The sequence below is a fragment of the Cynocephalus volans genome, chromosome 4, assembly GCF_027409185.1.
Source record: "Cynocephalus volans isolate mCynVol1 chromosome 4, mCynVol1.pri, whole genome shotgun sequence".
In the NCBI taxonomy this organism is placed as follows: Eukaryota; Metazoa; Chordata; class Mammalia; order Dermoptera; family Cynocephalidae; genus Cynocephalus; species Cynocephalus volans.
Genome location: NC_084463.1, coordinates 144,875,747 through 144,888,391, shown reverse-complemented (window position 1 = coordinate 144,888,391; position 12,645 = coordinate 144,875,747). Strand labels below are relative to the sequence as shown.

Here is a 12,645-nt window from a genome sequence, read left to right as displayed (position 1 = left end):
GTCCCCCTAGACACGAACAAGAGAGAGGTTAAGAGTCAAGTCAGAGAGGAGAGCAGACAGCGAACCTTGAGCCAGAGAAGTGAGGTGGGGGTGAGCTCCCCGACTCTGACCAATGAAGCGAGTGTGGGATCCCCTTCCATCTTAGGGCCGTGCTACCAGGTACTGTGGGCACAGGGCCAAGGAGAAAGCAGAGCTATAGGCCCACTCACCAGGGACGTCATGGTGAAGCCAATGACCTCGAGGTAGCCATCGTCATGCCGCTGGGGCTCAAAGTCGTGGTGCTCCCCAGGGTGGCCCCAGGGCATGGTACCTGCACAGTACCTGCGAGAGAGGGCAACGGGCTTCAAAACACAGTCTCTGCTGGATGGGGGCAGCAGGGCCCACCCACATCCCTCCCTTCCTCACCTGGGGATGTTCAGGAAAACAATGCACTGGGGCTTCAGGTCCTGAATCTTGGGGGTCAGGTCTGTTCCATCACACTGGAGGCAGGAATGGAGAGGATGTTGGGGTTACATGGCGGAGGTGGCCCTCTCCCTGTGCCCACCCGCTCTGCCTCTGGCCTGGCCCCGCTCACCACCACTCGGATGTGCTTGGCCAAGTCCTTGGAGCTGCCCATCAGGAAGTCAGAGAAGGCTGTCTGTGGGAGACAGAAGGTGTCACCATCTGGTGACAAAGACCTTTTCTCACTACCTCCCAGCAGGGCTCCTATGGCCTGGCAGACACAGGTGGGCTCGGCGCACGGGTAGTAGAATGGATGGGTGTGGGGGGGTGCCAGCAGACCCAGACTCACCCCGGCATAGAACATCTTGTTCCGAAACCGGCTGTTGAATTTCTCAGGGTTGGCCTCTGAGTGGAGACAAAAATGGGAAACAGTCATTCTGAGCCAAGCTAGGTGGGAGGGAGGGCTGGAAATGAATGACTTTCACTGGTGGAGGTGAGATGTGACACTCCTGGGGACATTCCTGTGCCCCTCCCCTCCTTGGGCTCCCAAGACCTTCTCAAGAGGAGGCTGCCAACCTCGAGACTCGTGAAACTCCAGGGTGACATGGGCATCAAAGCCCAGGCTGAAGTAGTTGTTGAAGACATCCAGGGGCAGCTGGAAAAACGTCAAGGGACCAAATGAGGCCTGGGTCTCGCAGATGTCTCCTCCCCTCTAGGGGCCCAGCCCAGCAGCCACCACACTTGCTTGGCCATGCACCTTCAGAGCCTTCCCCACACAGGGACAACCCCTCCAGAGCGCTCGGCCCTGATCTGCCCACCGCTCCCCTGGTGCCCTGCCGGCCCCCTGCCCAACATGCCATATACTGTAAGAGCTCCATGCCAGCGGGATCTTTGTTTTGTTGCTTTAGTGCAGGGCCTGGCAGGTAGTAAATACTCAGAATATTTGCTGAATAATATAAAGTGGCTGAATAAAAAACCATCTTGTGAGATGAGTTCCATTATTCCCACTGTACAGGAAGAAGGTGAAGGTGAGACTCGCCTAAGGGCCCAGCCAGGTCCCCTGGGAATCCCAGCCTGGGCCCAGCCCACCTACCCGGTCGGTGGCGCTCTCATCGCGCTCCTCAGGTCCTGCCTCAGGGTTGGGCTCTGCGCGGAGGTCCCAGCGGTCCAGCTGCACCACGTTGCCCTCCTCCACGTGGGAGAGGATCTTTGATACAGGCTCATCTGTGTAGCCCTGGTCGGAGGAAGAAGGGACTGAGCCCTTCAAGTGGTCAGAGCCCCCTGCCACACGACCCACCTGTCCCGTGGGCGCTTACCCCACCCCAGTTGAGGGTGCGGGCCAAGTCGTTGCCAGTGCCCAAAGGCAGTATGGCAACAGGGGGTGGTGGTTTTAAGCGCAGCTGGTCCAGGGTGGAGAGAATCCAGCCGACCTGGAAGACAGCAGAGCAGAGAGGCCAGGTCAGGCCAGCAGGGAACATGGCGGTAGGCCCAGCCCCTGTGCTGTGTCCAAGACTCACTGTGCCGTCACCCCCGCATGCCAGGATCCGCAGGTTGTGTACTTTGCGGTACATCTCCAGCCTGGGGTCAAGGGAAGACAGGCATGTTGTCAGGGACCCCAAGAGCCAGGCGAGCCCTCTCCTGTGTCCCCCACAGAACACTGGCGAGTACTTACGCCTCCTTGGGCCCTCCCTGGCTCAGGTCAAAGACTTGTCGGGGATTGAGATACCAAAGGAAGGACTGGATGATCTTAGCGCCCTGTGGGGGACATGGAATCAAGAAGTGTTGGGGAGGGGACAGGAGGTGGGGGCGGAGTGGGAGATGAAGTGGGGAGAAGCACAAGGAGAAGGGTGTGGCTGTGGGAGCTGGGTCCAGTAAGGGCTGAAAGGCAAGACGGGACAGGATTGTCTCAGGATTGCTGGGAGAGAGGGATTGGGCAAAGCCAGAAATGGACCCTGGGAACAGTGGCTGGCAGGCAGTCCTGCCCCCTGCCCCCTGCCCCACCTGAAGTTCTCAGTGGAGAGGGAGGGCTGGACTTACCTGGTTGCCCCCACTCTTGGGGTTCACAAACACCAGCAGGGGCTTCATGAGTGGGGATGGGGTAGGCCTGATGATGAAGGGTCTCCAGCGGCCCTCCTTGGAGACAGAGAGAGCCTGTAAGGTCTTTCTTGTCCTGGAGACCCTGCCCCCATCCTCAGCAGACCCCCGGTGGCATTTTTATCCCCCTTGGCACAACCTTGGGTACCCTTTCTGTGGGTCAGACCTTATGATGAGCCTGGCCACAGAGAAGCCACTGGGGTCCACCCCCCGCCCTCCTCAGGTTCCCCAGAGCCCAAACTGATCCACTGAAAGCTGAGCTGGCAGCACCAGCCCCAGGAGGCTCCGTATTCCCAGAAAGGATCCCTCGCTCCTGTTCCCTCCCAACTCTCGCCCAGCTCTGAGGCTAACCTCTGGCCCTTTCTTGCTTGATTTCCTTTTGAAGGACGCTCTCTTTTTCTTCTTGCTTGCCTTGAGGGTATTCTGCAAGGGAAACAGGGGCGTTGGTGACAAGTGGGTAGGCTGGGGAAGCTGGCAGACCCCAGGTGGGAGAAGTGTCAATGCAGGCAGGACTTACCTGGGGCCTCCGGGCACGGAGGATCCAGGTGGGTGGGATGACCACGGCCGCATGGACCCCCAGGGAGCAGGGCTCCTCGATCTGCTGCAGCATGAAGCAGGACACCTTGCTGTGATACTGAGAAGAGGGATGGGTGAGGATGAGCAAGGCAGCAGAGACCCCGGGCACCCAAACGCAGCGCAGCCCAGGGGATGGCCTCGGAGGAGGGGAGCGCCACTCACTGCTTGCTTGCACCAGGAACAACTGATGGCCACAATCTCCTTGCTGTGGAAGGTGAACTTCTGCTGGAAGCCCTAAGGGTAGACAGGATGGTTGTGGCACCAGTGGCAGGCCTACAGCAGCAGCCCCAGACCCTCTTCTGTTGCCAATCTCTCTCTACCCTGGGAAATTGAGCACACTTTTTAAAATTAAAAAAAGCCAAACTATAAAATAAGTCCTGAGACAGGGATGCTTAGCCAGGGGTGCACAACTCTCTAAAGTAGCTACAAAGTGCTGGGTGCACACATGGTTCTGCTAGAGGATCCACAGGCTAACTCCTGCCTAACTCCAGATTTCCCCAGACGTGGCCAGGCCCCCATGTGCTCTGAGAGTACTTTCCCACTTCTGTACAGCACCTGGTACATTCATTCCCTGCTTATTGAGGTCTGTTACCTGCAGGCCCTGTGATAGGACCTGAGAGAGCATGGAGCAAGGAATGCCCTGCACCTTTGAGAGCCTGCACTTCCTGAGGGAGATGGACAAGCAAACAAGGATGTCAACAGAACCACCATGGACTGTGCTGGGGAAAGACGGTCCTCAGGGTCTGTCTCCGAGCCACATGTCCTCAGGAGGGCAGGAAACTAGTGCCCAGCTCAGTGCATGGACATGAGGCACCCAGCAAGTCTGCTGAGTTAATGAATAAGTCTACATGATTCTCATAGGGGTCCCTCATGACTTCAAAGGCGGCCAGACACACCACATGAGGAGAAAACTCTCACCTACTCTCCTGCTCAGCCCAGGGACCAAGGACAGGGCCAGAGTGTTTGGGGACTGACTCAGCACAGTAGCCAGGCTGTGCCAGCCCTGGAACTCTGTGCCTGGGGGCACGGTCAGTGATGGGCAGGCCACACTGCACACAGCATCGCTTGGGGGGCCACAGGGTGCAGCCCATGGGCAGCAGGTGGCCGCTGTCCTGGGCAAGGTCTCTCACCTTCCCACAGTGCCGACACTTGCCGTCCTGGCGTCGCCTGTGTACCCAGTGGTGCCGTACAAAGGTTGGCTGTGGGGGAGAAGGGGAGAAATAGCACTGGAGTGAGATGGAGGTGGATAGGGGCACAGCTCTGAGCACGGCCCACACCCCTCAACTCATCATCACGAGGGCTGGGGGCTACAGGATGCTCTCTGCAGTCCTGTTTGTGAGATAGAAAAGGGCTGGAGAAGTCTCTCCATGAGCTGGAGGGGGATCTAAGACTCAGAGGAGGGCGAGAGAGAGCTGGGAGGCAGAGTGAGGCCTGCGGTGTCTCACCCCCTCTGCAGCAGGGCCAGCCCGGCACCACCAGGACCCCAGAGCAGCCCAGCAGGAGCTCTGCCCCCTGGCGACACTCTGGAGGCACTGCAGAGAAGTCCACTCAGGAAACCGGGGAACTCCCTGTCCTAGTGGCCCTGGGCACTTACCTCGCGGACATTCCTGGAGCCTGATTCACGAAAGGATGGCTTACAGCGGAAATTTATCTGTGAAACATTACAGTGATCACCAGATTGTCAAAATTTCCCTTTGGGGTCACATGGTACACGGCCACCCCCTCCAGAAGGACACCCAGAGTCATCCTCACAAGGTAGAGAGAGCCCCAGATCACCCTGGGAGCTCTCAGAACGTGAGACACCTCCCCCCAGCAGCCCTCCTGCATCCCTGCCTCCTCCCCACTAGCCAGAAGGAATCTTTCTCTCTTCTGCCAAGTATCCTGGGATGGGGAAGAGACTGGAACTTCCATGTCCATCTCCTCCACTGAAGTGGGACCACAGTTTATTCATCTTTCTATATTCCTTTGCCCTTCAGCGCTCCTGGCCTCGGCACACACAGGTGGCCCGATCCCTGAATGCACATTTATGCTGTATGGCCTCTGGAGACGGTTAGCTAATTTGTTGAACCCTGGTTTGCTTGTCACCTTAGATGATGGGTCTACAATGCCTGGGACTGCATTTCTGTTTCTCTTTTCCTAACTGTCCCTACTTCAGCCTTAGCAGAGTTGTAGGGAAGCCTCACTCTGTAATTCAGGAGCTGGGGAAAGCAGCCTCGCCAGCCTTGCTCAAGCCATTCCTGGTCTCACAGACTTTCCTGTATGCTGGCCTGGGTTTCTGCTGGCTGGGGAGCCCTGATCTTCCCCACAGCCCCTCCCACCCTTCCCTCTAGCGCCCAGACATGCCCCAGCTGCAGATGTTCTGTGGACAATGGTCCTCAGGGAAAGGTCTCAACAGAGGCAGCCTATAGGGCACAGAGCCAGGCTTTGGAGTGACACAGGACTGGCCCAACCACAGCTGAGTTATGAAGCTTCAGCAAATCACTGTCCTCTTCTAAGCCTTAGTTTGGATATGATAAAATGATATTACAGCTGTCGTTTGTTAATTCATTCCATCAGGGAATATTCTCCATGCTGGGCTTGTTCTAGGTAGTGAGGTACAGCAGCTAATAAGAGGGGAAGCCAAGGTTTAAAGGCTGTAGAGTCCCTCCTGGCAGGTGGTGCTTGAATGATATGCGTTCTCGCGTGTAGATGCACACGTGCACCTGCTGAGAGGGCTTCAGCTCTCAGAGCAGAGGGCCCAATGCGAAAGGCTGTGCAGCCACACTCACCTTCTCCAGCTGCTCAATGCAAGGCGTGTGCACCACGATCTTGCAGGCTGCACACTTTCTCCGGGACACCGATTTCTGCTGCAGGGCAGAAAGAGAGGCCCCCTGAGGCACCCGGCAATGTCATCCCAGACCCTGCCTCAGGGCAGGCAGAGAAATCCTCTGCATCTGCCCCAGCACAGCTGCCCTCTATGTGCAATGGGAAACCCCAATCCTGGCACCTGGCAAAATGACAAAGTCCCCATTCCCTTCACCCATCCTGGGGCAGTCCGCAGCAGGGGCGCTCAGATGAGAGCACGATCCACCTTGTTCCCACCTTACCGGGCAGGGTTCCAGCTGCCAGGCCAGCAGGGGTCACTCTACAGGCTTGCAGAGCCTGCACCACCACCAGGGGGCAGCGTACCGCACAGAGCTCACTCACCAGCATCTTGGCTACACAGTACTGCTCCCCAACATAGCAGAAATCCCCTGATACGTTGGTCTCGAACCAGATGTGCTCCCCATAGGTCGCTGACTCCTAGACCACGGGGTAAGCACACTCAGCACACGCCTGATGCCCTGCCAAGCCTCCCTCTCCCCAGACAAACCTGTGCTCCAGCCACCACAACTGACTTTGCTCTACCCTGCTTTCCCCACTGTGCCTACTCTTCAAGCCTGGATGAAACGTGGCCAACCCAGGAGCTCTGCCCAGACCCACGGGCCCATGGGCTCCTCTCCCTCTGCCCTCATTGCTCTGTGGCCAGCGCCCAGCAGGGACTGGTCCCTGTGGTTGCAGGTGCACCAGACCCTCCCAGCAGCTAGCCACTCACGCTCCAGTCCACGGTGCTCCGGATCTGCCGCTCTGACTCGCTGCACGGGGCCCCAGGAGCAGGAGGAGGGGGTGCCAGGTGCTGGAGGCCCGACTTGGTGATGGCTTTCCTATAGAAGAGAAGACGGCTGAGGCCCCCAGGGACAGCTGAGCACTTGCTGACTCTACTTCCTTCCCCCAGCACCTGGGATCTGTGCTCTCACTGTGACCTCAATCCAAAGATGAGACAGGGAGAAGAGACCCACTGCAGCCCCAGACACTGAGAGGCTCCGTGCAGGAGACTCAGCCCTTCTCATGGACCTTCTGGGGTGTACTAGCTTTGGGGCACTGCCCAGAGCTGCTCCTAAGTAGGGCACCCTTGGACTGGGCCGAGTTTCAAGGTCCTTGCCCATGCTGGGCTGCTGGGAGGCCATACCACTCACCCTGCTGGCCGCAGTTATACCTACGCAAGCAGGGCGCTCCAGGTCTGGGGATCGGCTGACTTGCGCCGCAGGGCTACCTGGCGCCTGCGGGACAGTGGCCGCACGCGGGTGGGCACTGTGGAGCCAGCCATGGCACCTGAGGCTCTTCGGCCCCCAGGGCCAGGGAGTGGGCCTGAGGGCCTCCGCTGGCTGAGGCGCCGATAGTAGCCGTGCAGGCCCCATAGGGCATGGTCGTATACCACATCAGCAGGAAGCAGGTGGGAGGAAGCTCGGCGCCGGAGCAGGCAACCGGGCACAGGCAGCAGTGGCTGGGCACCCCGGTGCGGGGGTGGCCCTGGTATCTTGGTGCCTGGCTGGGTGGCACCTGATGGCCCTGTGGCCACATCCTCCTCCTGGACTCCCTCCTCTTCCTCTTCCTCCTCATTCGTGCCCGCAAGCTCAGCCAGCAGCGGGGGTGCACCCTGAAGCTGGGCCCCAACAGTGGCAGGCTGTGGGGTGGGCCCCTCACCCACGATGCAGTGAGGGTTGCAGGCAGGAGGCATGGTGCTGGAGCGCCGGCGCCTGCTACCCCGGGCCCCCACCCCGCAGCCCAGCAGGCAGCCCTGGAACTGTGTGCTGGAGCGACGCCGCTGCGCCAGTGAGGAGGAGGCCTGCCCAGCAGGGGAGCGGCGCCGTGCCTTGCCCGTGGGCAGCCCCATGCCGCTGGGCCGCCGCTGCCCCTCTCCAGGGCCTTGTGCCTTCCGCTGGAAGTGTCTCCTAAAGAAGGTCTCCATGGCAGGGGCAGGCGGGTGGCTGTTGGGCACAGAGACCGGGAGCATCAGGAGCTGGACACGGCCATTGCCCATCCTGCACCCAGAAGCCCATTCACAGCCTTTGCCTCATGAGCAGAGAAGGGACACGAGGGAGGGAGAGAGGAGATAACTATGGCCTCTGACCTCCATGAAAGGGAGGTGTTTGAGGATACCAGGGATTTCTCAAGAAGTCCACATTTATAGCTGTTGGAGCACTGACACTCTCCCCAGTTGTACCCTAGGCTACCCCAGGAGTCCTCAGTAAGAGGGGGCTTCCAGCTACCCATTCTGGCTTCCCCTGCCAAGGCCCGAAGGACTTCATCTCCCTTGCCAGAAGCCGATGGAAAAGAAAAAGAAAACTGGGAGTCAGAGTCTACCGAGACAGACTGTGGGACCTAGGCCCAAGCTTTCCCTCTCATTGGGCCTTTCTTTTGCCACCAACATAGGGCAGGTCAGGTTTTCCCTCCTGGGACATGGCACAAACTGAGCTGTGATAATAAAATGAGGCTCTCTGCAAAGGTCCTGATAAGACCCCCACACTCTCTCAGCCTTGGGGTCAGGCTGAGGGTGGCACCTAGAAATGGAAAGGGTCTGAGGTCTGGCTCAGGTGCCCAAGGCTGTGGGGAGGCCAGGCTTCAGAGAATTGAACAGTCAGCTTGCCAGGGAGAGAAGCCACGTGTCCTCACTCAGGGGGATGCAACAAGAGGCTTGAGCCAAACGAAAATCCTCTGGATTCTGGGTGTGCACGCATCTGTGTCTCTGAGAGGCTGATGCTAAGAACTTTCTGGTATTCCGCTGCTCTGCCTCACCTTTCTAAAGGGGCAGAGTATGGACACCCCAAGTGTGAAGCACCGGGTGATGCCTGAGAACCCTTCCAGCTCGGCCGCTGGGGGCGCCTATGAACTGCACCCTGTCCTGAGGCCCTGAGGCAGGAGCCCCAGAGCTTGCAGTCCCAAACATGGAGCTGCCCAGAGCTCGTTCTGCAGAAAGGCAGGAGCTGGGGGCACCAGCCTGGCTCTGGCCAGCCTCCTCTACTTGTCCTGAGCTCATGCTCTGCTTCTTTCGCAGCTCACCTCCTCCCTGCCCTGCCCTTCTTTATGGGCTGCTGGCATCGGCTCCTGTGCCCTCACCTCTCCTAACAGTCGGGAAGTGCAAGGAGCCTGGTATGGTTCATGGCAATGATGCCTCCAGAGTGCCTGCGGATGTATGGTCCCTCCATCAGGTGTTCTCCTGGGCCCTGGCCCCTGAGCCTGGGGAGAAGTTGATAGGGGGAATGCCCCCTAGCCCCTGGCAGCACAGAGATCCAAGTCACAGCCATGAGACAATGCTGCCTGGGACGGACAATGGAAATACTTAGGTGTGGTGGGTAGTGCCCTGGAGAAACAGTGGGCAGGAGGGAGGATTAATGTAGAGACAATGGGCTTGTGGAGTCAGGAGTCAGTTTAGCGCCTTCTCCTCCCACCCACCCCACTCTTTGATTTGCCAATGCCCTGTGGGTATCAGGCAGGCAGCCTCAGGACAGGTGCAGGGGTGCTGGGGAGAGGTGGACAGGGCTGAGGTGCCTGAGCTCCTGTGATCAAGGGAGGCAATGTTCCAGACTGCCCAGCTCTTGGTCTCTGCCTGTTAAAGAGTCCCCAGCCCATTGATGACAGGGAGCAGGGCAGGGAAGTGCTCTCACAGCCCCAGAAAGTGCTGCACTCACAGCAGAAGGACCGGGCAGGAGGCGAGCTCCAGGGGCAGCAGAGCAGCTGTGGGTAGGCAGTGCTTGGCTTACTCCTAAAATCAGTATCATCACAGCTAACATTTACTGAGCCCACTGTGTGTCAGGCATTGTGCTAAGCCCTTTATAATTGCTTACATCATTGTATATACCATAATAACCCCAAGGAATAGGTATTGTATTATGCCATGTTCCTGAGGAGCAAACTGAGGCACAGAGAGGTAATTTGCCCAGATTCCACAGCAAGTCAGTGTGGAGCCAATGTTTGAACCCAAGTCTACCTCAGAGATAGGGTGGAACACAGGGTTTTTCTTGGACCATGAGGCTGGAATGGGGTAGGGAAGGGAACCATCATAAGAATAACAATGATCCCATTTACTGAACACCTACTATGTGACAGGCCCTGGGCTAAGCACTTTAGTTTATGATCTCATTTGATCCCTACCACAACCCTGTGAAGTGGTCAGGACCAGTAGCTCCATATAGAGATGAGGAAACTGAGGCTCAATGAGGGTCATATGGCCAGCCAGCGGCAGAGCCAGGACCTAAACCCAGGTCTGCCTGACTCGGGTCTGCTCTGCGTCCAGGAAGAGGAACCTGAAGGCCCAGCTGCCCACTGCTGCCAGGGCACCAGCTTGCCAGCACCCCCAGGGTGTCAGCTTTCCCCGCCCGTCTGGTCAGGCTGCCCTGTGACAGCTGCCCAGCCTGGAAGAGATTAGTCACCCGGACACACCGCCTGATGCTAGTGTCACCCAGAAAACAAAAGGCCACAGTCAGTGTGGGGGAGGTGCCACTGCACTCCATGGGTGGCAGTGAGGGCTGGGCCCTGCCTGCTGCCCCAGACCCACACTGACAAGGGGGACCAGAGGAAGAGGTGGACTGCACGCTTCTTTCATGACATGGGAGCAGCTTATAGGTGCTCCCACAGTGCTCAGCCCCACACCGCTAGGTGCTCCAAATCCACATCTGTCCAGGAGTCTCCTGAGCTGCCCGATGGTGGGGTCCCTCCCAGCAGAGAGCAAGGCAGGCAAGGCCAAGCTGTGTGACCATGTGTAAAGCTGGGCCCTCATGGGTCTCAGTTTCCTTGTTTGCCCGAGGCGGCTGTCAGACTAGCTGGTTTGATATTTTATGACAGGCTCTCCTGCTGGGCACCCACGCCCATATGTGCCCAGTGCCCCTCCCCCCGGGTCCCATGCTTCCTGTTCCCCTGGTCTCCATAGAAACCTCTGTCCTCTGGTCAGCAGTAGCCTGACTCTTCACTTCCTATCTCTGCTGAGGCCTCTCCTGGGCCTTATCAGAAGCCCTGGCTAGGCCTGAAGCTTCTTCCTATAGGGCAGCTCTGAGCGGCAGCTGCTTCTCACCTCATGCTCTCTGTCACCACCAACCCACCATGCAGCACACATAAAGGTCACTCAAAGAGGCCCCACAGGGTTCTGAGACAACAGCACAGCAAAATGGCTGCCCCTTGGTCTCCTTGGGGGGGAGCTCAGGGGCAGCATGTCACACACAAGGGGGACTAGCAGGGAAAGGCCTCCGGCTGGCTATGGGGGGCCCTGGTGAGGGTGGGGCCCATGGGAAGACAGAGGATATTAGGAGAGAGATGGTCATACGGTGCTGGCCATGCACCCCTGGTGAATGGCAGCAAGCGTGGCTGCGGGCAGCTGAGCTAAGGCAGCTGTCAGTGGGGATGAGTGGCCTGAGCACTTCATTGGCTACTGGCTAGAAAGGACAGGACACCAAGCTTCCTGCCCAGACCACCTTACACCCTGGGCTAGTTTCAAGTGGAAAAGCCCAAGGGCTGTGGAAACCTGCACCTCCTGCTATTGCTACCCTGGGCTGATAACTAACTTTCTGAGTCTCAACATGCTCATCTGCAAAATGGGGATCCTGCCAACTAGTTCAGAAGGTTGGCATCAGGGAGGTTCTGATGTGATGGTGGATGTAAGGTACCTGATGACACCTGGCAGGACAGAGGCAGCAGGGCCTATATCCACCACAAACACCAGTGCCTGTGATTGTGCCACCTCCTGGGGTTTGGCTGCCCACAGCAGGGGTAGGAACACAGAAAGGGAAGCAGGAGTGCCCAGGGTGGCCACCACCTCCCACATGAGGAACAGAGCCTGGCAGCAAGTGCCACCTGGGTATCTGTGCATACTGTGAAGAATGCCGTCTTCCCCTTGTACCAGGCCTGGCTCCCAGGGCCTCCTCTGCCTTCAGAGTTGCTCTCACAGGACACCCCATGGGATTCAGCCAGAGTGCCCATTCCATGCCGTGGGCAGGATCAGCATGGTGTATGCTGACTCCCCTCTAACCTCCACCTCTGGTTGCTCTGCTCTTATAGCCCCTGGCACAGAGGGAAGGTGGGGGGAAGCTGAGAGGGAGGCCAGCACATCCCAGGCTGGCTGGGGGCTGGTGAGGCAGAGTCCTGACTTCCCCAGGCCTCTACTCACTAAAGGGATCCTGCCCAAAACAAAACAAAGAACAAAAATGTACATGGGAGCAGGTGGGCCAGTGTGGATGGTAAAGGAGGTGACCAAGCCAGTTAATTAATGTTCACCTCAACAGGGTCTGCCCTGGCTCAGGAGCAGGAGCTTGACCCCACCCTTTTTCTTTTCCATCAGCTTCAGGAGCCTGGCAGAGCAAGACTCTCATCTAGGCATGGGAGTGCCTGGGCCCACCCTGACCCACCCTCCCCAGAACCACCCAGACAGCTATAGGAGGGAGGAAGCAGAAGGCAAGGAAGGGTTGGGGGAGCCCCTTTTGACCTGATCTGGAAGACAGGATGGCAAGCAGGAGGTAGGCGAGCAGGTGGGGCTGGGGCCCATGAGCCCAGCTCTGGCTCCAGCTCGGGCTGCTGGCCTCTGCTGAGCAAGTCCTAGTTTGGAGAGCCAGCTGCTGAGGCTGCTCCTCTGCCCCCTCCCCCTCACCACCCCTTCCCCCCAGCCTGAGACAGCCGTTATGAAAATAACCCGATTGGTAACTGACTGCACTTCCTCTCCCAGCGGCTGCTCCAGGCCCTGCAGCAGGC

The 12,645-nt window shown here is 58.4% G+C and overlaps 1 protein-coding gene across 7 annotated transcripts in view; it reads right to left on the bottom strand.

Annotated features, from left to right (window-relative positions):
• The window catches only part of DGKZ (diacylglycerol kinase zeta), a 31,687-nt gene that overhangs the window by 5,219 nt on the left and 13,823 nt on the right, over positions 1-12,645 (bottom strand). For 2 of the 7 annotated variants that reach the window (XM_063092567.1, XM_063092568.1), the window contains exons 2-19: positions 6,686-6,794; positions 6,298-6,393; positions 5,880-5,957; positions 4,706-4,762; positions 4,242-4,310; positions 3,274-3,345; positions 3,053-3,169; positions 2,887-2,958; positions 2,479-2,574; positions 2,114-2,196; positions 1,959-2,019; positions 1,758-1,871; positions 1,535-1,675; positions 1,018-1,096; positions 791-846; positions 575-637; positions 406-479; positions 210-321 (exon numbers count right to left, since the gene is read on the bottom strand). In XM_063092567.1, coding sequence (XP_062948637.1) covers positions 210-321; positions 406-479; positions 575-637; positions 791-846; positions 1,018-1,096; positions 1,535-1,675; positions 1,758-1,871; positions 1,959-2,019; positions 2,114-2,196; positions 2,479-2,574; positions 2,887-2,958; positions 3,053-3,169; positions 3,274-3,345; positions 4,242-4,310; positions 4,706-4,762; positions 5,880-5,957; positions 6,298-6,393; positions 6,686-6,794 — 1,549 coding nt within the window. Of the gene's footprint in view, positions 1-209; positions 322-405; positions 480-574; positions 638-790; positions 847-1,017; positions 1,097-1,534; positions 1,676-1,757; positions 1,872-1,958; positions 2,020-2,113; positions 2,197-2,478; positions 2,575-2,886; positions 2,959-3,052; positions 3,170-3,273; positions 3,346-4,241; positions 4,311-4,705; positions 4,763-5,879; positions 5,958-6,297; positions 6,394-6,685; positions 6,795-7,130; positions 7,899-12,382; positions 12,527-12,602; positions 12,622-12,645 lie in introns of those variants that run through there. The other 5 variants (XM_063092570.1, XM_063092565.1, XM_063092566.1 and 2 more) reach the window with 5 other exon arrangements.